The sequence below is a fragment of the Boleophthalmus pectinirostris genome, unplaced genomic scaffold, assembly GCF_026225935.1.
Source record: "Boleophthalmus pectinirostris isolate CB_2022bp ecotype Guang Dong unplaced genomic scaffold, ASM2622593v1 HiC_scaffold_6, whole genome shotgun sequence".
Taxonomy (NCBI): domain Eukaryota; kingdom Metazoa; phylum Chordata; class Actinopteri; order Gobiiformes; family Gobiidae; genus Boleophthalmus; species Boleophthalmus pectinirostris.
Genome location: NW_026571447.1, coordinates 36,262,580 through 36,284,880, shown reverse-complemented (window position 1 = coordinate 36,284,880; position 22,301 = coordinate 36,262,580). Strand labels below are relative to the sequence as shown.

Genomic DNA, 22,301 nt, shown 5'->3' with positions numbered 1-22,301 from the left:
AAGAACAAGATGGTAAAGCTTGAAAACATGAAGCTGGTTTGGGATGAACTGGACAGAAGAGTGAAGCGACCTACAAGTGCCACACATTTACGGAAACTTCTGCAACAGACTCGGGAAGAACTTTCTGAAGAACATTTGATTTCTGTTGTAAAAAGCACGAGTCACGAGTGTGTTCGGCTGTTATATCTGAAAAGGTCGACACTTTCATGAATCAAAAGTTTAAAATAAGTTTTGGTCAACAGTGGGGATGTAACAATCAATGTCAGACTTCTCACAATAATATCGAGGACCATCACAATATATCGAATTACAAGTCTATTTGCTTAAATTAAGAGTTATGGTGCAGCAATAGATAAAAAAAAAAGACAGAGGGAACTACATAGACCATGATCCTTTGCTCCATTTCAGTGCAGACGACAAGAAGAAATAACAGTTCTAAGCGATTTTAAGTCTTAGTTCTTTGGATTAAGTCTTGTCAAGGTGTTTTAAGAGGAAAAAGTCGCATATTAACAGTTTTGCGTCCACAAAATATCACAATAAACATAAGATCGAGGAGAAAATTCAGTTTGTCAACTGGACAAAAGTTAGTTTGGTTGAAGACGTTTCGCAGCTCATCCAAGCTGCTTCTTCAGTTCTGGTCAGACGTTGGTGGACACTTCCTTGTATCTGTCTGCAGGGAGGAGCTAACTACACTGAAACTACTCTGAAACTAACACACACACTTGTTTACAGTTTCTGTTTGTCAGTTGGGCCTATTGACCTGTACAGGGTGTGGGGTGTAATAAGCAGAACAATTCGTGGCCATAATGGAGCTTCCACACCTCTGGACCTGACCTGGATACACCTGTTCTTCTCTTGTTTGTTTTGAATTAGGTTTGAGGATGGAGTTGTAAATAGGAGATAGATGGTACTAACCTAACTAACAAACAGAAACTGTAAACAAGTAGGTGAGTTAGTTTCAGAGTAGTTTCAGTGTAGTTAGCTCCTCCCTACAGACAGATATAAGAAGTGTCCACCAGCGTCTGACCAGAAGCAGCTTGGATGAGCTGCGAAACATCTTCAACCAAAGTAACTTTTGTCCAGTCGACAAACTGAATTTTCTCCTCGACATGGATTCTACCTGGACGACTGAGGGATTCTTCACACATAAATATAAAATATATATTGTGAAAATATCGTACAGAGAGATATGGATATTGTTACATCCCTAATCGTGAGACTCCAGACTGTATCGTGAGCTTTCCCATGATGTCACAATAAATATCATACTGTGAGGTTCATACCATGACGATATCGTATCGTGACACTTGGATATTGTTACATCCCTATTCAACAGTAAAATGTAAAAATCTGGGGAAAATGTGGAGCTCTATAACTTTTTGACTGGTAGTGTTTTAGAATTTTGGCCGAGCTTTTTTGCAGTGCACCAGTAGCGTGTGGTGACTTTAATTTGGAGACTTGGGGTGGACATCAATATTTAGTCGATAACAGTTTAATAATGCCACTTTTTATGCAAACTACATTGCAAATTAGTATATTTATTTTCACTCTCATTAACTGCCTGTTTACTGAGACATTCTGGAGTCAAATTAGAGAAGCCGACACACAGAGTTTATTAATGTTTGTACACTGGACTGTATTTGACAGACTCTTTGTACAAACAGGGCTGTTTGTTTCTACTCCTACACTTTATTTATGCAGCTGAGCCTTAAGGACAGTTGTTATGTGTCTGTATTTGTATTTATTTATTATAATGCATCTAGACATCATATGAGGAACATATGACATTGCACTTGTGTACTCACTACATAATACATTAATGAAGATCACAAAGAGTGATCTGGTCAGACAGGTGCACTGGTCAGACAGGTGCACTGGTCAGACAGGTGCACTGGTCAGACAGGTGCACTGGTCAGACAAGTGCACTTATAGCAATACAGTCTGATGTGTCAGAAACATCCCTTTGACCACAGTGCTATGTTAGAACATTCACAAACACTGTCAAATATGTTTTAGGATTCTCTGAAAACTCAACTAAAAACACATTTTCAACAAATGGGTATGAGTGAGTTGTTAAATAGTGACTTGTTAGCCAGTATTGGATCTACTGCGCATGTCTCCTGCAGAAAGAGCCTCTGTCCTGTCTGTATCATGTCAGTCGATCACACCATTCCTTCTGTAAAACTGAACAATTTAACATTAAACAAACGACTGAGAAGACTGAACACAAATGCCCCCCAAAAGAAAATCATATTTTGCAGATTACAAACTGCAAGTAGCAAAATATTCAACCAAAAACGGTAATTGAGCAGCAGAAAGAAAGTTTGGAGTGAGAGAGAAACTTATGACACCAAGAGGATGCACCATGAAACTTTCCTGAAGTCACTGGATGGATGGACAAAGCCTGGACTTCAGTGACACCGAAACCATCCTGTCGGGATTCAGAAAGACCCGAATAATTCTAACTGGAACTGAGTCTGACGACAGCGACACAGAAGAGGAAGCGGCGCTCTGTTTACCTCCGGAGGTCGTGGAGTTGCTCAGAAGTGACAACGAGGATGAAGAATTGAATGGATTTAGTGATTTGGAGTGAGATAGAGAGTTTGTTAAACTTGTTCTGTTCTGTTGTTTATGTTATAGTTTATCTGAAGAACTGTTCACATGTGACGTTAACAGTCTGTTGTTCTCTCTTTTGTTGTTTTTACTAGAACTTGAATAAATGATGAAATGTTGGTTCCTGGTCTCTAATTTAATAAAATATGTTCTTTTCTTCTTCATTACGCTTTTTTTGGATGGTGTGACTTATACTCCAGAGCGACTTATACTCTGACAAATACAGTAAATGATGAGTGAATGGTTCATAAACATGTACCAATGATCCATAGCTGTGTTTTATTCTAAAGTGTTATTCGAGTCTGTCTTCTGTGCACTGCTGTATCTTCCGTGTGTGAACGTCTTTGTGCGCACTATAACATCATCTTATCACTGCTTCTCTATAATCCCGCACATCTGAAAGCGCAGAGGGCCACGAGGACGAGACACGCTCACAGACACGTCATCCCCGCTCCGCCAAAGCTCGGCTAAATTAATCTTGAATCAAAACTTCTTTAACATATGGCGCCATGTTGGTTGCCGCGGGCGACGTCTTTGTGGTTTGCAGCTCCATCAAACGCAGCGACAGAGGGGCCCCGAGCGCGACTCCCGCTTCATAAAACAAAGAGAGTGTGTGCTTTGAGTTTAGCTACGAGCGCTAAAGAGCACAGCGGCGGCAGCGCAGGGCCAGTTAGGATTAGAAGACGACATTTTCAAGCAGATGGGGCGTCATGATAGAAAATACCACAGGGGGCGCAATTAGAAGAGTCACAATTAGCAACTCACATAGAATGACATTATTTAATATCCTGTCTGCGGTTTTTCCCCCATGTATTTGAACTTGCTCGCGGTGCAGATGTAGTGTATAAGCAGCTCTTGGGGTTAAAATAAAATCTGTCTGTGTCTAATCCGAAAGCTTTATATTATCCTTTAGCATTAGGGTTGTTGTTGATATCGGCAAAAACTCAAATACCGCACGTTTTTCAGGTATGAGCTCAGACCAAATCACAGATCCGATACCACTCTGTATTTTCCACAGTGAGGACCTGTAGATTTGAGCAGTGGTCCCCAACCTTTTTTGCGCCACAGACCGGTTTTATATCAGTTAATATTTCGAGGACCGGAGGGAGTTGGAGGGGAGGCGCGGTGAGCTGTCCGGCGGCATGGTTAAGTCCTTGGTAAATCCTGTTTTAGTCCTGATTTTAGACCTGTTTTAGACCTGTTTTTAGACCTATTTTTACACCTGGATTAGACCTGGTTTAGACCTGAATTAGACCTGGATTAGACCTGCATTAGACCTGTTTAGACCTGAACTAGACCTGGATTAGACCTGGTTTAGACCTGGTTTAGTTCTGGTTTAGTGGCACAGGCTGCGTGACGTACGGGACAGGGGACGGTCCACACGAACTACCAGAGGGGGGACGGTCCGCGCGATGTACAAGAGGAGGGACGGTCTATGCTATGTTCGAGAGGGGGGACGGTTCACGAGACGTTCGAGAGGGGGGACGGTTCACGAGACGTTCAAGAGGGGAGACGGTCCATGTGATGGTCAAGAGGGGGGACGGTCCATGCCATGTTCGAGAGGGGAACGGTCCACGTGAAGTATGAGAGGGGGGACAGTCTGCGCAACATTCGAGGGGGGGACGGTCCACGTGGTGTAGGGGAGGGGAGGTTTGCACTTTCGCAGTCCAGTATCGGGGGTTGGGGACCCCTGGATTAGAGCATGGAAACCTGACCAAAGTTCGATGGATTTGGACAAATATTTAGAACTTATGTTTGGTCGGACATTTCAGCTGTTTCCTGTCTACAGTAAAATCACTCGTTTGAGATACTAAAGTGTTTAAAAGATCAGAGCTCTGCACTTCTAGCTTTGATCCAAGTCAAAACTGTGTTATTATTATTTGTGAAATGTGGTGCAAAACTTCAGATACATGATTTTAAAGCATAAAAGATTGACGATAAAGTCGACAGGAAGTAAAGTCACTATCGCGAATCTGCAGCTTCACCTCGATCCGTGCGCTGTGTGGATGAACTACTTTAGCCTTTTTACTTTTTTGAAGAACGCTTCGAACTGGATTCACAGCGTGGTTTTGTGGACTAGGGTCATTATTTGCGAAGGACAATTTCTGTGGACAATGTGGATGATTCTGCACTTTAAATATGCAACTTTATGAGTCTTCTCATTATTTTTGCTGCGTCCCGAGTTTGTATTTTGCGTCTCTGTGTCCGTTAGAGGAACAGAAACAATATTCTACGTGTCACTAGTCGGCCTATGAAAATAGTGTGATTTTAATTGGGTCGGGTTCGGACACAAATATCTTAATGCCTATCGGACAAGGGCCGGGCTTGGTAGGAGAACTTCGGCCTGACCCACACTCTACTGTAGATGCGAGTGCGGATGCTGTGGATGCAATGGATGGATGGATAATACTACCTCTAATGCTCAGAACAGGTTAAACGTAGACTATAGAGGCTCTGCAGACTCTTAAAACACGTTAGAGGTCACAGGTCTGGGGTGTTGGGGTATCGGGAGCAGCCCTGCACCAAACCAGAAGTCCTGTACTGAAATGGTTCAGTACAAATACATGTACCGTTACACCCTTAGTAGGTATAAATTAATAGAATCATACCATCACTGTGGAACATTCTAGGCAAATGAATAAACACCTCCATGCAGTTGGACTCCCCCCAAACAGAAAAGTTACACAGTGAATGATTTTTGGATTGGTCCATGTTACATCTTCTGTCTTTTCCTCAGAGTAATTAAGTTTTAGTCGTGTTGTTCTGTGTGATTTTGTGTTACCTTTGTCTGCTCAAGCACCACTCTTCACTCTCCTGCACTTGACTGTCCTGCTCCACAGTCTGAGCACACTCTGCTCTCAGGATGCAGCTCAGCCCATCATCACATTTACATCATTGAAATGTGACATTTGGACTGTCCCGCGGCTCACTGAACTACAGCGGCTCACGGAGGCACGTCTGAATCTCAATCTGGACCTCTGCAACACGTCTGCTCCTCCACTCCTCTCCATACTCTCCTTCTCCTTTTCTCTCTCTGTCTCTCGCTCTGCTCTATCCTCCTCTTTCTCTGAGCGTCCTATAAAAACATAAGGCGGCACTTTTTGTCATTTTAGCACTAACACAATCTGTGTAATGCTTTGTCTTGCAGAAATACTTCAGGTTCATGCCATGGCTCTTTCAGAATAACTGCCTCCACTGCACATGTGACAGGGCATCCACAGCGTTCACAGAGGTCAGATTCTGTTGGCGTTGTTTTTCAAAAAATGTTTAAAAATCCTCAAAGTGCTAAAAGTTTTAGTGTAGCCCTGCTCTGCTCAAGCCTCCACTGCTCTGATTGGTCAGAACTGATCACATGGAGCTAGTGACGGGCGAATGGAGCCTCGTGAAGCATTGACACCTCAGTCGCAATATTGTCTCAAATGGTTCGACGTGTCTGAGGCCTCGGAGAAACACTGACCTCTAGAAGACAATACTTGTGTGCAGAGCGACGCCGAACCTAACAACAACAATAATAGTAGTGATTTAAAATAATATGTAAAGAGCAACATAAATAGCAGCTGTAAATAAGAAAGTAGGTGACCTTGTTAGGTGGAATTAGATCAAAGTGACCCCAAACCATTTTTCCACTTGTAGATGCCATCGAAAATGAAACAAATGCCAAAAGTCGCCAAAATCACCGCTAACGTCACACAATACTCCTCACTACCCAACATATATAAAAGAAATATTGGTGCATCTTTTATAGGCGAGTTTCATTGTTGACAAAAGCGCGCGTTGCATGCTGGGAATTATTTTGGTCGGCAGCAAGAAACAGTAATTCAACATGACGGACGGAGCGAGAAAACACGTAAAGGGTATTGATCCCGGTTATTTATCCACTCTAACGGCAGAGGACCCAAGACCATTTGACCAGAAATTGGTCATAAGCATCGACGGAGCCAAATCACCCTTTTCAACCCCGACAAAAGGTGGACCAAACCAAATTTCTGGTCGGAATCGCCAACTACCTGGACAAACATTTACTTGGGGGACATCCACAATGACTTGGTGGAAACTCCTGGGCCATTCACAGCAGAAAAGATGAAAACCTCCAAGAGTCTCGATGTGTTGTTGAACTTGTTGGAGTCCACGGTTTGTTAGGATCTTCTACGTTTGCTCTGCGGATGTTTGAAAGCCGTTTAATTCACTGTTATCGGTTCTTTTCACTCAGAATACGAAAAAGACATTTTCCTTCTTCCGTGCTTCTATTTGTGCATCTGATAATGCAGCAGGAATTTACCATTATCGGGGATAAATACGCGAGGTTACGCACTGTGTTTGACGCTATCCGTGTTTCTTGCCTCCGACCAAAATATTCCCCAGCAGCAACGCGGGCTTTTAATAACAATGACGTCAGCTGAAACTCGCCTATACTGTAGCAGTTTAGCGCTTCTCAAACCACAGAAGTGCGCTGAACACTCTGAAGCACTCGCCAATCGCAGAGCGGGACGTTCGCCGAGCCAATGAAACACTTCGATACACTGAAGCGATCGACACGCAGAGCGAAGCAGTAGGGGGAGGGACCGACACTTCCACACTTTGGTCACGTGAGCGGCTGCTGCGAGACGAGCTCCGAGGCAGTGCTTCGGAACTATTTGTTTCAGAAAGAAAGAGACGTGCTCCGGAACTCCGTCTCATTTGCCCATCACTACATGGAGCATTAGGACTGGGTGTCATTAAGAAGTTGCTGATACGATACATACTTCGATACACAGGCCATGATACGATACATATCTCGATACAGTGCACTTTCGATTCGATACGATATATTTCAAATCGATTTGATATGGTTCAATAAAAAATAAAGGCTAAATCATGGTTGTGATACTAAAAGTCTTTGTTAATCCACCTCTTGTCCAAAGTTCATATGAAACACAAACATTTTAATCATCAAAACAGTGAAAATGTCAAATGTGTCGCATAAACGAGTTTCCTTTGACTCCACATGCAACAAAACTGTAGCTTTGTAACAAAATAATTTAGTAAAACACACGTAAAAATACTCTTGGTGATATATCGATACAGCAGCCCACGATATCGATACTGTATCATCACATTAAACGATACTATATATTGATATTCAGATATTTTTGCACAGCCCTATGGAGCATGATTGAAGTGGAAGGAAAGTCAGAAGAATATTTTTGGCCTCGAGCACCATTAAGCTTTTGGAACCAATACAAGGCCCTCTTAGATTCCTTTAATAATATTGTGTTATTATTTCTGGAATCAATAGTTGTTGCATTTGGATCAGTTTAGGTGAGAATATTAGCTCTGATATCCAGTGTTCCATAACCCACACACTCTGAGGATGATTAGACAGGAGATTGGCCGAGAGTGAAACCCTCACGTGGCTCTGGAGGCTGGTCACATGTTTCAAAGTGAAGCGTACTTATAAAGCGGGATACAGTGTTCTTGTTCCGAGTAAACACGAGGGCTTTCGCAGACAAAGGCTCAGACTCAGCTGGGGTTAGAGCTCCACTGAGGATCCTTCACTCCAGCAGCAGAACAGCCTCGTGTCTTCATAAACAAACGCCTGGGAGCTGGAGCTAACTCTGAGCTAACTCTAAAGCTAACTGTGCTCATGCTAATTGGACTAAAGGGAAGTGTGTTCTTCTTCTGCGTCTCTGTGGACAGAATCAGACTGTCTGCACATGAAGAGTCGGAGGATTCTGTTCAGAGACACGGGGCTCTGTGTGGGAGACGAGCTTCTGCTGTGGCCTCGTTATTGTGCAGATGAGGCCAACACAAATACACTTGTTCTAGAACTAAACAAAGTCACTACGGTGTCACTTTTCTGCAGGTCTTCATAGAAACATGCCACCAGGTCAACTTACAGGTCAGATCTGTGGAGAGGTGACTCCACTCAGAATGAAAGTTTAAGGACTGGGCCAAAACAAAGAAAACTTCAACATGATCTGGGAATTTAACCTGCAACTAAAAATGACTAAACTGTTGTTCACAATCACAATCTAGTAACTTTAAAATTTTTGGTTGTACAGCAGCACGATTTTGGGGAAAAAAAAACAACAAAAAAAACATTACAATATTTAAAATACAGTATTGCAATTGGAATTAGATTAGCAAAATATATTTTAAAACTGTTTTATAAAAAACTGCAGCATTTTCTGAATATATAAACAAACCCAAGGATCTTGTTTATTTCTGACCAAGTTTGAAGGTCTAGACTACAGTTTTTTACAAGATTATTTTTCTATTAAAAACACACAAAGAACAAAACAGCACATGTGCGTCTTCGCTGAGGTGAGTGTGTCCCTCAGGAGTATACTTCCACTTCCACTAATCCAAGAGCTTCCTCAGATCTGCCAGGACTCTGATCACTCACTGTATTAGTTCTAGTGCAGTGCAGCTCCTCTCTTCAGACACAAATATAGGTTTAGAATAATACATGCATCACGAATTTCAGACTTCCGGTCATCGTGCAATCCATACTGGGAAGGATTTTCTGAAAAAGTGAGCATCAAACCTCCATGTTTGATTTTACAGTGGGATGCGTCTATTGACAAAACCGATCTTTTCACGTCTTTTAAACCATATCACTTTTGTTTCTGGTTCTGATATTTTCATATTTTGGTTCTGGGATTCAGACATTGTAATTATGTGGTTGTTGGATCCTAACAGCGGAAAACGGCTCGAGAAACGGGCTTCGGAAAGTTTGCAAACTCAATAAATGCAAAAGGGAATCAGATGTGTGTGACTACAAACCTCCGTTCAAACTGTTTCCCTTCCCAACGGAATTGAAAAAGAGTCAAAGGCGAAGGCGATGGGCAGGATTGATCCACAGGAAGGACCAAAAAAGAAACATTTGACTGACTAAGAAATCATCCCGAGTTTGCAGAGAACGTTTTGTATGTGGAGCGACAACAAAGCAAAATCCCGATCCCTCGCTCAACCTGTTTTACGAATTTAAAAAGTCAACGCCAAAGTGAAAGGCTCCAGCTGTTCACCAAGAAACACCTTCCACTGCAAAGAGACCAAGACGTGATGTTGCTGTAAAACCACAAGAACCAGAAAGTGCAGCTCAGTCTGTTTGTCTTCTGCACCTCTCGATTAACAAACGGGATCCTGCTTTGATGGCTCCACATACAAAATGTTCACCACAAACTCTGGATGATTTTTCGTCCTTCCTGTGGATCAATCCTGCCCATCACCTTCGCCTTTCACTATTTTTCAATTCCGTTGGGAAGAGAAACAGTTTGAACAGAGGTTTGCAGTCGCACACATCTGATTCCCTTTTGCAGGTATGGAGTTTGTAAACTTTCTGAAGCCCATTTCTCGAGTCGTTTTCCGCTGTTACGATCCAACAACCACACGATTACGATGTCTGAATCCCAAAACTAAAATATCAGAACCAGAAACAAAAGCGATATGGTTCAAAAGACTCGAAAAGATCAGCTTTGTCAATGGACGCATCCCACTAGGAAAACAAACATGGATGCTCACTTTTTTGGAAAATCCTTCCCAGTATGGATTGCGCGATGACCGGAAGTCCGAGATTCTTGATGCGTGTGTTGTGTTGAATAAGTAAATTTTGATGAATTAAATGCCTTTTACTTTTGCACATGTATCATTTTGATGCCCAACTTTCTACTCTAATAAATGGATAATGATTTATGTTTTAAAACTAGTAGCTCTCTGGCATTTTCACTTTGTAAAAGTAGTGCACTGGAGGAAAATGATTGGAGACCCTGTCCTAGTGTGAAAGTGGTGAGTGTTGGTGGTGGAGTGGCCGATGGTGCAGTGAATAACACTGTAGTGCCTTGTTATTATTCAGTGTATTCATTCCAAAAACATTGGACAGAATGATTTTTTTTTTTTTACTGAGGATGTTCTAATGATCTAAATAATTACAGCCTTTGTGATTCCATAGTTACAACAATTTAACATAAGGATTTTCAAAAGGCACATTTAAAAAAAAATAAAATAAATTAAAGTATGTGTTTCTTTTTTTTTCAAATATTTACAATATCAGGTCTGCATAAATCTATGTTTATCATTTATGTGAAGCATTTTTAGTGTGTTTTTATGGACATGAATTGACTCTGACCTTAAAAAATGTCATGTGGTGCGACCGAGAATAACCTTAAATAGTTTTATTGTTATATTTGTATGTGTATGTATATGTTTTGATATGTACATCCAGATCAGTTTTCCTTTTTGTTTTTGGACATTCAACTTGATCGTCTAATCTGTACATATATAGTATACGTATAATATCCACACTTTAAGCACAAAAAACATGCATGATAACTAATGATTTCTGAAAAAAGTGATTTGGTTCCAAGGAGTTTAGAGGTACTACAGATATAAGGTGAATTATTTTGAAATTTGAACCTTTTTTAACTGAATAAATTGCAATTGGACAGAAAATTGAGGCGTCCTGTCATTGACCCATATATAGTGTCGTCCTATTTGATTTTATAACCACATGCAAAATCTGAAATCAGCCCCCAGCCACTGACAGCAGGATTCTAGTCCAGATATTTTGTGATAACGCTGCACTCTGTCAGCGAGGAAATCAGAACGAGGCACTTTTGACAAGAACAACATTGCAATGGCCGGAGCCGCTCGGTACATCTGGGCACAGTGTTCTAATGACACAGAGTGCGGGAGCAGAGGGGAGCGCTCACTGCCACTGTGCATTCACATAATAGAGCCAAGCCCGCGGGTGAAAAGTGTCACACAGTCCCCAGCTAAAACGCCTACAGCGAAACCGTGTCACGCAGGATTTCCACAAGAATCCGAGGTTACAGCGGTTTCTGTGGTAACAAGTGGTCAGGAATGTGCCGCAGTCTGACAGAGCTTTGATGCAACATGGACTGCCGCGGTGTGAAGAGTGCAGAGAGTGGGACTGACTTTAACCTCTCAGTGTAGGAGCTTAGAGTGTTCAGAGGCAGGTAACACGTTTTTTTTTTTTTTTTTTTTTTTTTAAACCAATAGTTTCTCGCGCTTCTCGATTGATTTCAGAATGCTTAAAAATATAACTACAGTGTTCCCTCGTTTATCGTGGGAGTTACGTTCTAAAAATAACCCGCGATAGGTGAAATCCGCGAAGTAGTTAACTTTATATTTTACAATTATTATATCTGTTTTAAGTCTGTAAAACCCCTCACCACACACTTTATACACTTTTCTCACACAGGACTCTTACAACACTTTTTACATCCTTCTGAAAACTTATTGTTGATGTCGTCCTTTTGTTATTTTCCTTCATCTTTATGTAACGAACTGAAGATTCATTTATTCCATAATGGAGCTCTACAGCGCAGAGTCCTGCAGTACAGCACCGCACCCGCCTGTTAACCCCAGATTAAATCAAACTTTTGCGCTGCATACGCCTTGGACTGAACCAAGACTAAACCAGGACTAACCTAGGACTGAGGAAGGACTGGTGTTGCGGCATACAGGTCTACCCGGTAGCCTACTACCCGCCTGCATACCTGCCCGTAAAATTCCCGTTAAAACCCCCTGTTTCAGCAACTATTTGCCTGCGGGTACCCGACCCGGCACAGGACTCTGCTACAGCACTTCTCCCTTCCTTCAGCGTGTCCAGAAGTCCAACTTTTTGTGCGATGTTTTGCATCTTCCTCTGCCTTTTGTGTGCGATCGCAGGAGCCTTTGTCAGTGCAGAACGTTTTGTTAACATTGTGGGTTTTGTTTTGAGAAAACTTCTTCAGAATCTCACAGCTGGTGATCGAACATTTATGTAAATTTGGCAGCTGAACATATTTTGTACTGTACAGGATTGATGGACAGTGATCTACAGTCCCTGTCAATCAGGGTGGAACACAATGCACATTCATACACTGTAAAAAAAAGGCATGCAAAATCGCACCAAAAAAAAATATATACGATATAGCGAGAGACTGTAAATAAAATAGAATCATTGCCACAGTGATTAAAAGGGCCATATTATGTTATTTTATGATCTGGTTTAATCTTGTTTTGTTTCATTCACACATGTTTAACACACAAACCCTGCATATTTACACTGAGTTCTTCTCTCAAACTGAAAACACTCTGTTCCACCTTGTGATGTCATGTGGTGATGTAGGAAGTGTTCTTTTAAGGCTACTTTTATATGATGACGGTCTGAACTGAAGACGCAAAAGTGGCGTTGTGCACGCGACGTGAGCAGATCTGACCAGAGTTTTGCGTCTTGGGCAGTGTAGATGGAAACACTACAGTGGAGCGTATTCAACTTTTCCACTCTGGAGGATGGTTTCAGATTTTTTTGCGTTTTTCAGCCCCAAAAAAGCAGTCACCATCTAAACGAAAGGTACTTCTGATCAAATATTTTGTCGTTTTTACCTGCAAGCGTTCTCGTGTAAACAGGCCCTAAGTGTGTTTTTAAACTCCATACACCTTCAGTAGAATGATTTGGATAATTTCAGTGCTGACGTAGCTGTTAACTTGAAAATTACTATTAATAATTAAGGATTACACTGCAAAAAACTAAATCTAGTCAAGTTAAGATGACTTGAATTAAAAAGTTATATTATGATTTGAGTAAATTTCACTTGACAAGTAAAATTATCTGCCAGTGGAACAAGATTTTTGTTTTTTTTTAGATGGATGTAGACGAAGGCATACATTTTGTGTTGGCAACGATTCCTGAGATCGAGGATTTAAAGTCGGAACAAAGAGAATGTTTGGTCAATTTTATAAATGGGAAAGACGTTATTATTGGGATTTGGCGCATTACATACATCACGATCAAACAGCAGCGATTGGTTAAATAAAAAGAGTACTCGCCTACTGTCAAGAGAACAAATCCTAATGCTGCGAGGTCAGACAGTTTCCACAAAGTGAAACCGTCTGATGAATCAGGCAAAAAGTTTTGTATTTAAAATATGAAAATACATATTGCTACACTTAAAATAAGAAACAAAATCTAATAATGCTTGAATTAAGAAAAAAAAAAAAAAAAAAACGCTCATTCCATTGGTAGATAATTTTAATTTTCAAGTTGAATCGACTCAAATACAGTAAAATGTTCTTAATTTAAGTCATTTTAACTTAACTAGATATTGTTTTTTTTCCAGTGTACTCAAACATGTGTGAATGAAATAAAACGTTTTGATGAGGTACCAACTTTATAACCTGACTTAAAGCCCACAAGAGTCCGTTTTGTGTAGTATAGGACCTTTAAATCGGGTTGAGTTCCAGAGTCTTGTCCTCATAAAGCAGGTCCCTTAACAGTCTCCACAGAGCGATCAGAAGGTGACTCTCAGAGAACGAAGTTGAGGCAGACACTTAAGGGAAAAACAGTGTGTTTTAAAATGAGTTTTCTGACCTTCTCGAGCCCCTCCTCCTTCAGACTGATCACGTCCAGGTCGAAGTCTGTGCGCAGGCCGTTAGTGCGGTTAAAAGTGATCCTCCCGGTGAGACCGTCCCAGTGAGCCTGTACACACACATGTTACACACACATGTTACACACAAATATTACACACACATGTTACACACAAATATTACACACAAACAGTGAGACCGTCCCAGTGAGCCTGTACACACAAATATTACACACACATGTTACACACAAATATCACACACACATGTTACACACAAATATCACACACACATGTTACACACAAATATCACACACAAACAGTGAGACCGTCCCAGTGAGCCTGTACACACAAATATTACACACACATGTTACACACACATATCACACACATGTTACACACAAATATTACACACACATGTTACACACAAATATCACACACACATGTTACACACAAATATTACACACAAACAGTGAGACCGTCCCAGTGAGCCTGCACACACAAATATTACACACACATGTTACACACAAATATCACACACACATACACACAAATATCACACACACATGTTACACACACATGTTACACACAAATATCACACACACATGTTACACACAAATATCACACACAAACAGTGAGACCGTCCCAGTGAGCCTGTACACACAAATATTACACACACATGTTACACACAAATATTACACACAAACAGTGAGACCGTCCCAGTGAGCCTGCACACACAAATATTACACACACATGTTACACACACATATCACACACATGTTACACACAAATATCACACACAAACGTTACACACAAATATTACACACACATGTTACACACAAATATCACACACAAATATTACACACACATGTTACACACACATGTTACACACAAATATTACACACAAATATTACACACAAACAGTGAGACCGTCCCAGTGAGCCTGCACACACAAATATCACACACACATGTTACACACACATGTTACACACACATTACACACACATGTACACACACATGTTACACACAAATATTACACACAAATATTACACACAAACAGTGAGACCGTCCCAGTGAGCCTGCACACACAAATATTACACACATGTTACACACACATTTACACACAAATATCACACACAAATGTTACACACAAAATACACACAAATATTACACACAAACAGTGAGACCGTCCCAGTGAGCCTGCACACACAAATATTACACACACATGTTACACACAAATATCACACACATGTTACACACAAATATCACACACAAACGTTACACACAAATATCACACACATGTTACACACAAACGTTACACACAAACGTTACACACACATGTTACACACAAATATTACACACACATGTTACACACAAATATCACACACAAATATTACACACAAATATTACACACAAACAGTGAGACCGTCCCAGTGAGCCTGAACACACAAATATTACACACACATGTTACACACAAATATTACACACACATGTTACACACAAATATCACACACAAATATTACACACACATGTTACACACAAACCTTACACACAGATGTTACACACGTGTTACACACAAATGTTACACACAAATGTTACACACAAACAGTGAAACCATCCCAGTGAACCTGCACACACACACACACACACACACAAATTACACACAAATATTACCAGTGTTGGGAAGGTGACTTTTAAAATGTATCCCCCTACAGATTACAGATCCTAAAATGTAGTTTGTAATGTAATCCATTAAATTACTTAAACTGAGTAATGTAATCTGAATACTTTGGATTATTTGATATTGTCGTGCTTTTTAAAACAACATGAATGTAGCGACCACATCCTGAAAATTCTTGTTTGTTCTCTTCAAATTGTCTGTTGAGCCCAAGTCTCCATGAATAAGCGACTGTTTACTGTAGAGAAGCAAAGACCAGGAAATCTTAACATGAGATATTTTGTTTTATCTGCTAAAAGAAAACAAAAAGCCCAGACTTTACTTAAGCATATAAAAAATATTATTGATAGAGAAATGATTTCTGTATGAAATCACTGCTGCCTTAATTTATGTTCACCTACTGTCAGGTGTCATATTGTTTAGACCTGGTTTAGTCCTGGTTTAGTCCTGGTTTTACCTGGTTTACCTGGTTTATCCTGGTTTCCTGGTTTAGTGGTTTAGTCCTGGTTTTAGACCTGGTTTAATCCTGGTTTACTGGTTTACCTGGTTTTCCTGGTTTAGTCCTGGTTTAGTCCTGGTCCTGGTTTAGTCCTGGTTTTAGACCTGGTTTAGACCTGGTTTAATCCTGGTTTAGTTTCTGGTTTAGTCCTGGTTTAGTCCTGGTTTTAGACCTGGTTTAAATCCTGGTTTAGTTCTGGTTTATTCCTGGTTTAGTCTTGGTTTAGTCCTGGTTTAGACCTGGTTTACTCCTGGTTTAGTCCTGGTTTAGACCTGGTTTAGACCTGGTTTTAGACCTGGTTTAATCCTAGTTCAGTCCTGGTTTAGTCCTGGTTTAGCCCAAAATGTGTAAACAGGAACATACCGTTGTGTAATCCATTTATTTCAACAAAGTAACAGTATTATCACAATCACCACTCAATGAAACAGTAACTGTAACTGAATACAGTTACTCATAAATTGTACTCTGATTACGTAACTGTGGTACATGTAATCTGTTACTCCCCAACACTGAACGTTACACACAAACAGTGAGACCGTCCCAGTGAGCCTGAACACACTCACAAACACACACACAACACATTACATATTACACATACACATTAGAGGTACCGTATGTTTTGGACTATAAGGTGCACTTAATTATGTTAATATGTCACGTTAACATATTAAACGCCTTTTCAGCCTCTTGTTCTTTATTCTATTGTTACTATTCTACTACTATTCTACTATAAGTTGTCTTTCAAGATAAAATGTCGGTTCCTGGTCCCTGATTGTATAAAATAAATTTCCCCCCAAAAAGTGCGACTTATATATGTGTGACAAAGTGGACCTTTGTCTTATTTTAAATTCACCTTAATTTATGTTTAAACATTTTGATTTTGGAAAGACACCTTTTGCTTTGCTTTACCTGGAATCGTTACTCACCTGGGGGAGGTACTTCCTGCTGGGCGGAGTATAAAAGGCAAGCAGGTGTCATTAATTAGGGAGAGACTTCTGTGCAGGTGTTTGGTGGTTTTGCTTTCAGTTACTTATTTTATGTCTATTTGTATTTTTGTTGGTGAACCCCAGAAGTCTGTTTTTAAAATAAATTTTATTTGCATAAAGACACTTTTTTTGTGTCATCTGCCTCCTACTTTGACCACTTTGGCCAGCTTCCCCACAATGTTTTTTTCTCCTTCATTGCACATTTTTTGACTGGTGTGACTTATAGTCTGAAAAATACGGTAATAGACAAACCTCCCACGTGTACTTTTCTGACCCCCAAATAACGCAACCAACTCTGGACCCCCCCAACTGCTAAATTAAAACATCGCACTGGAAAAAAAAACAAATATCTAGGTAAGTTAAAATGACTTAAATTAAGAACATTTGACTTTATTTGAGTCGATTCAACTTGACAAATAAAATGATCTACCAATGGAATAAGTGTGTTTTACTTAATTCAAGCAACATTCAATTTTGTTTCTTATTTTAAATGCAAAAAATTGTTGGTTTTTCATATTTTAAATGCAAAAAGTTGTTGGTTTTTCATATTTTGAGTGCAAAAAAATGTTTTTCTTATTTTAAGTGTAGCAAGATGTTTCATTTTCATATTTTAAGTGCAAAAAGTCTTGTTGCACTGGTGGATAATAGATAATAGATTTATTTGTCAAGTGAAATTTACTCAAAACTTTCTTAATTCACGTCATCTTAACTTAGATTTAGTTTTCTGCAGTGCGATGGTTACAATTTCAAGTGTTAAAACGGTACAAATCTGAATAGTTTATTGTCTTATTGTGGGTTTGTGAGAGTTTACAAGAACAAGTCAGAGGCATGAGTAACAGTTCTGACTAGAATATTCCACATTCCTGTTTTTGGGCACGGACCAGAGCCGACATTTGCTGTGAGGCAGTTCCCGGTTCGGCATGTTCCATTTTTTTTTTTTTCTCCATTTGAAACATGTTCCGGATAATCTTAATCTGAGCTTTCATCTGAGCGTCTGAAAGAGAAGAGCTCAAAGACTCACCACATATAGAACTGTAATCCTGCTTTTCTTCTCACGCTCTACGAAACATCTATAAGAAACAGCTCTGACACGCTTATGTGACAGATAATACTCCCTACAACTGTGCAACTCAGCCTTATGTAACGGATAATACTCCCTACAACTGTACAACTCACCCTTATGTAACGGATAATACTCCCTACAACTGTGCAACTCACCCTTATGTAACGGATAATACTCCCTACAACTGTGCAACTCACCCTTATGTAACGGATAATACTCCCTACAACTGTGCAACTCACCCTTATGTAACGGATAATACTCCCTACAACTGTGCAACTCAGCCTTATGTAACGGATAATACTCCCTACAACTGTGCAACTCACCCTTATGTAACGGATAATACTCCCTACAACTGTGCAACTCACCCTTATGTAACAGATAATACTCCCTACAACTGCACAACTCGCCCTTATGTAACAGATAATACTCCCTACAACTCATGCATATGCAACGGATAATACTCCCTACAACTGTGCAACTCATGCATATCTAACGGATAATACTCCCTACAACTGTGCAACTCAGCCTTATGTAACGGATAATACTCCCTACAACTGTGCAACTCAGCCTTATGTAATGGATAATACTCCCTACAACTGTGCAACTCAGCCTTATGTAACGGATAATACTCCCTACAACTGTGCAACTCAGCCTTATGTAACGGATAATACTCCCTACAACTGTGCAACTCAGCCTTATGTAACAGATAATACTCCCTACAACTGTGCAACTCAGCCTTATGTAACAGATAATACTCCCTACAACTGTGCAACTCAGCCTTATGTAACCGATAATACTCCCTACAACTCATCCTTATGTAACGGATAATACTCCCTACAACTGTGCAACTCACCCTTATGTAACGGATAATACTCCTTACAACTCACACTTATGTAACAGATAATACTCCCTACAACTTTGCAACAACTCACCTTTACATAACAGATAATACTCCCTACAACTGCACAACTCGCCCTTATGTAACAGATAATACTCCCTACAACTCAGCCTTATGTAACGGATAATACTCCTTACAACTCACCCTTATGTAACAGATAATACTCCCTACAACTGCACAACTCGCCCTTATGTAACAAATAATACTCCCTACAACTCATCCTTATGTAACGGATAATACTCCCTACAACTGTGCAACTCATGCATATGTAAGAGATAATACTCCCTACAACTGTGCAACTCAGCCTTATGTAAGGGATAATACTCCTTACAACTGCACAACTCTGTACAATTGTACAACAACTCACCCTTATGTAACAGATAATACTCCCTACAGCTGTATAAAACTCACATTTACATAACAGATAATACTCCTTACAACTGTACAACAATTCGCCCTTGTGTATCAGATAATACTCCCTACAACTGTACAACTCACCATTATGTAAAAGATAATACTCCCTACAACTCACACTTATGTAACAGATAATACTCCCTACAACTGCACAACTCACTTGTATGTAACACATAATACTCCCTACAACTGCAGAACAACTCACCCTTATGTGCCAGATAATACTCCCTACAAATGCTCTTCACACTAGAACAATCGTTTCAGTCGAGCTACGTCAAGGATAAAACACTGTTCATCCACATTCTGTTATCTCTCTCTTTTTCTCTTCTCTTTTCTGTCCGTTTCTCTTCCTCCCTCTCTTTCTTTCTTTTTTCTACTCAGTTTATTTCTTTCTCTCTTCTTTCCTCTCCTTTTCTTCTTCTTCTTCTCCCTCACACTCCCTTTCTCCATCTGTTTCTCTCCCCCTCTCTCCTTTCCTTTCCTCCTTTTTCTCTCTCTGTCCCCTATCTCCCCCGTTCCTCTTCTCTCACCCTCTCTTTTTCTCTTTTCTGTCTGTTTCTCTTTCTCCCTCTGTCTCTTCCTTTCTTTTTTTACTCACTTTTTTCTCTCTCTCCTTCCCTCCTCTTCTTTTTCCTCCACTCACACTCCCATCCTCTTTCCGTTTCTCTCGCCTCTCCTTCTCGTTCACCCTTTCTTTTCTCTGTCTCTCCTCTTTTCTTTCTGTCCTTCCCCCTCTCTTTCTTTCTCTTTTTTCTCCTCACGTTCTTTCTCTCTCTCTCTCCTTCTCTCTCGTTCAGCACAAAGAGGATTATGTTTTGATTTCAGAATAATGTCTTGATTTTCTGGGTTTGACTTGTTCAGATGTATTTTTAGAGCGCTCAATCCAGCTTCTCTTTTGTTTTTATCCTGTTATAAATAAAATAAAAGTACGAACAAAACAAAAAAATGCAAGTTCGAGTTCTGCTTTTTTTTGTGTGTGTGTTTGGATTTTACCTAATATCAGTCACATCAGTTTCTCTAACGTGAAATGTGAGCTTCAGTCTGGTCAGAGTTCAGCAGAAATGAATCTAGAAAATGTTTCATCTAAAAACTGAAATTCTTCAAAGTTCAAGTCTAGAAATATCTTAAGAAAACTGAAATCTGAACTGATAAACTGATACAAGAGTCAGAAGCGTCTCTTGTTTGAAGACGTCTGCACTTTTTTACATTGGGTCCGACTTTTTTTGTACAAACTCCCTAAGGGCCCAGTCTCACGTTAAATGTATTACTGTATTTTTCGGAGTATAAGTCGCACCAGCCAAAAAATGCATAATGACGAAGAAAAAAACATATAAGTTGCACTGGAATATAAGTCGCACTTTTTGGGGGAAATCATTTTTATAAAATCAGAGACCAGGAACCGACATTTCCTGTTGAAAATCAAGTTCTAGTAAAAACAATAGAACAGAGAACAACAGACTGTTAACGTCACATATGAACAGTTCTTCAGATAAACTATAACATAAACAAAAGAACAAGTTTAACAAACTCTCCATCTCACTCCAAATCACTAAATCCATTCAATTCTTCATCCTCGGTGTCACTCGACCTCTGGAGGTAAACAGAGCGCCGCTTCCTCTTCTGTGTCGCTGTCGTCAGACTCAGCATCAGTTCCAGTTAGAATTATTCCGGCCTTTCTGAATCCCCGTTCACACTAGTTCGTATTCGAGTTGTTTTCGTTGTGGGTGCAGTGTTCGTCCACTCTAATCCAACTGAAAACAGCTCCAGAGACCTGGTGCCGTCAGCTTCTATGAATTCATCTGATCCAGCACTGTGTGGACGCCTGAAAACGCTGATATACTGATGTAGGTCTGTGCGCAGCGAAGTAATTCACCGCCAAAACGCTAAGAGGCTAGAATATATGTCCATTCATATAAACGTGTGTCTGTGTGTACGACCTGCAGATGTATAATCTCTGAAAAGTTTAACATGAACCATCTCCAACATGAACAGACTCACCATCAGCAGAACACCCCTCTGTCACAGAAAGAACACTCATATTCCACTGAGTCGTGTCCTTTAGTCTGACAGAAGCTGAACCGCATCAGCGACACAATAGCGAACTGTTTTTTGGGTGATTCGTTTATGCAAATTAGACATGTGGTTTTAAGTTTTGTTTCTGTAAAACGTAAACAAATGTGCTCAAAGCTGTGTGGATAAGGAAGGATTGTGGGCACAGAAAACGACGTGTGTGGCCGCAGATTAGTTTCAGTGTAAACGGGGTCTGAATCCCGACAGGATGGTTTCGGTGTCACTGAAGTCCAGGCTTTGTCCATCCATCCAGTGACTTCAGGAAAGTTTCATGGTGCATCCTCCCGGTGTCACAAGTTTCTCGCTCGCTCCAAACTTTCTTTCTGCTGCTCGATTATTGTTTTCAGCTGAAGATTTCACGACTTGCAGCTTGTAATCTGCAAAATCTGATTTTCTTATTGGGGGCATTTGTGTTCAGTCTCAGTCTTCTTTATAAGTTTGTTTGAATTGGTAACAGAAGTAATTGTGCGATCGACTGACATGATACAGACAGGACAGGGGCTCTTTCTGCAGGAGACATGCGCAGTAGAGCCAAGTGACAGTGGTACAGGAGGAACAGGAGCAGCAGATACTCACACACAAGACTAGAACCTCTCGCCGCTTCAGTGTGAACATTTTAATATATAAGTCGCACCGGAGTATAAGTCGCAGGAAACACCCAAACCATGAAAAAAAGTGCGCCTTATAGTCCAAATAATACGGTATATTCTTCTGATTTTATGGCCCTGCTCG

General features: G+C 40.3%; 1 protein-coding gene across 1 annotated transcript in view; it reads right to left on the bottom strand.

Moving 5' to 3' along the window:
* Positions 1–22,301, bottom strand: part of grik2 (glutamate receptor, ionotropic, kainate 2) — a 537,576-nt gene that overhangs the window by 261,643 nt on the left and 253,632 nt on the right. Inside the window, exon 8 of the mRNA XM_055163917.1 lies at positions 13,970–14,077. Coding sequence (XP_055019892.1) covers positions 13,970–14,077 — 108 coding nt within the window. The remainder of the gene's footprint in view (positions 1–13,969; positions 14,078–22,301) is intronic.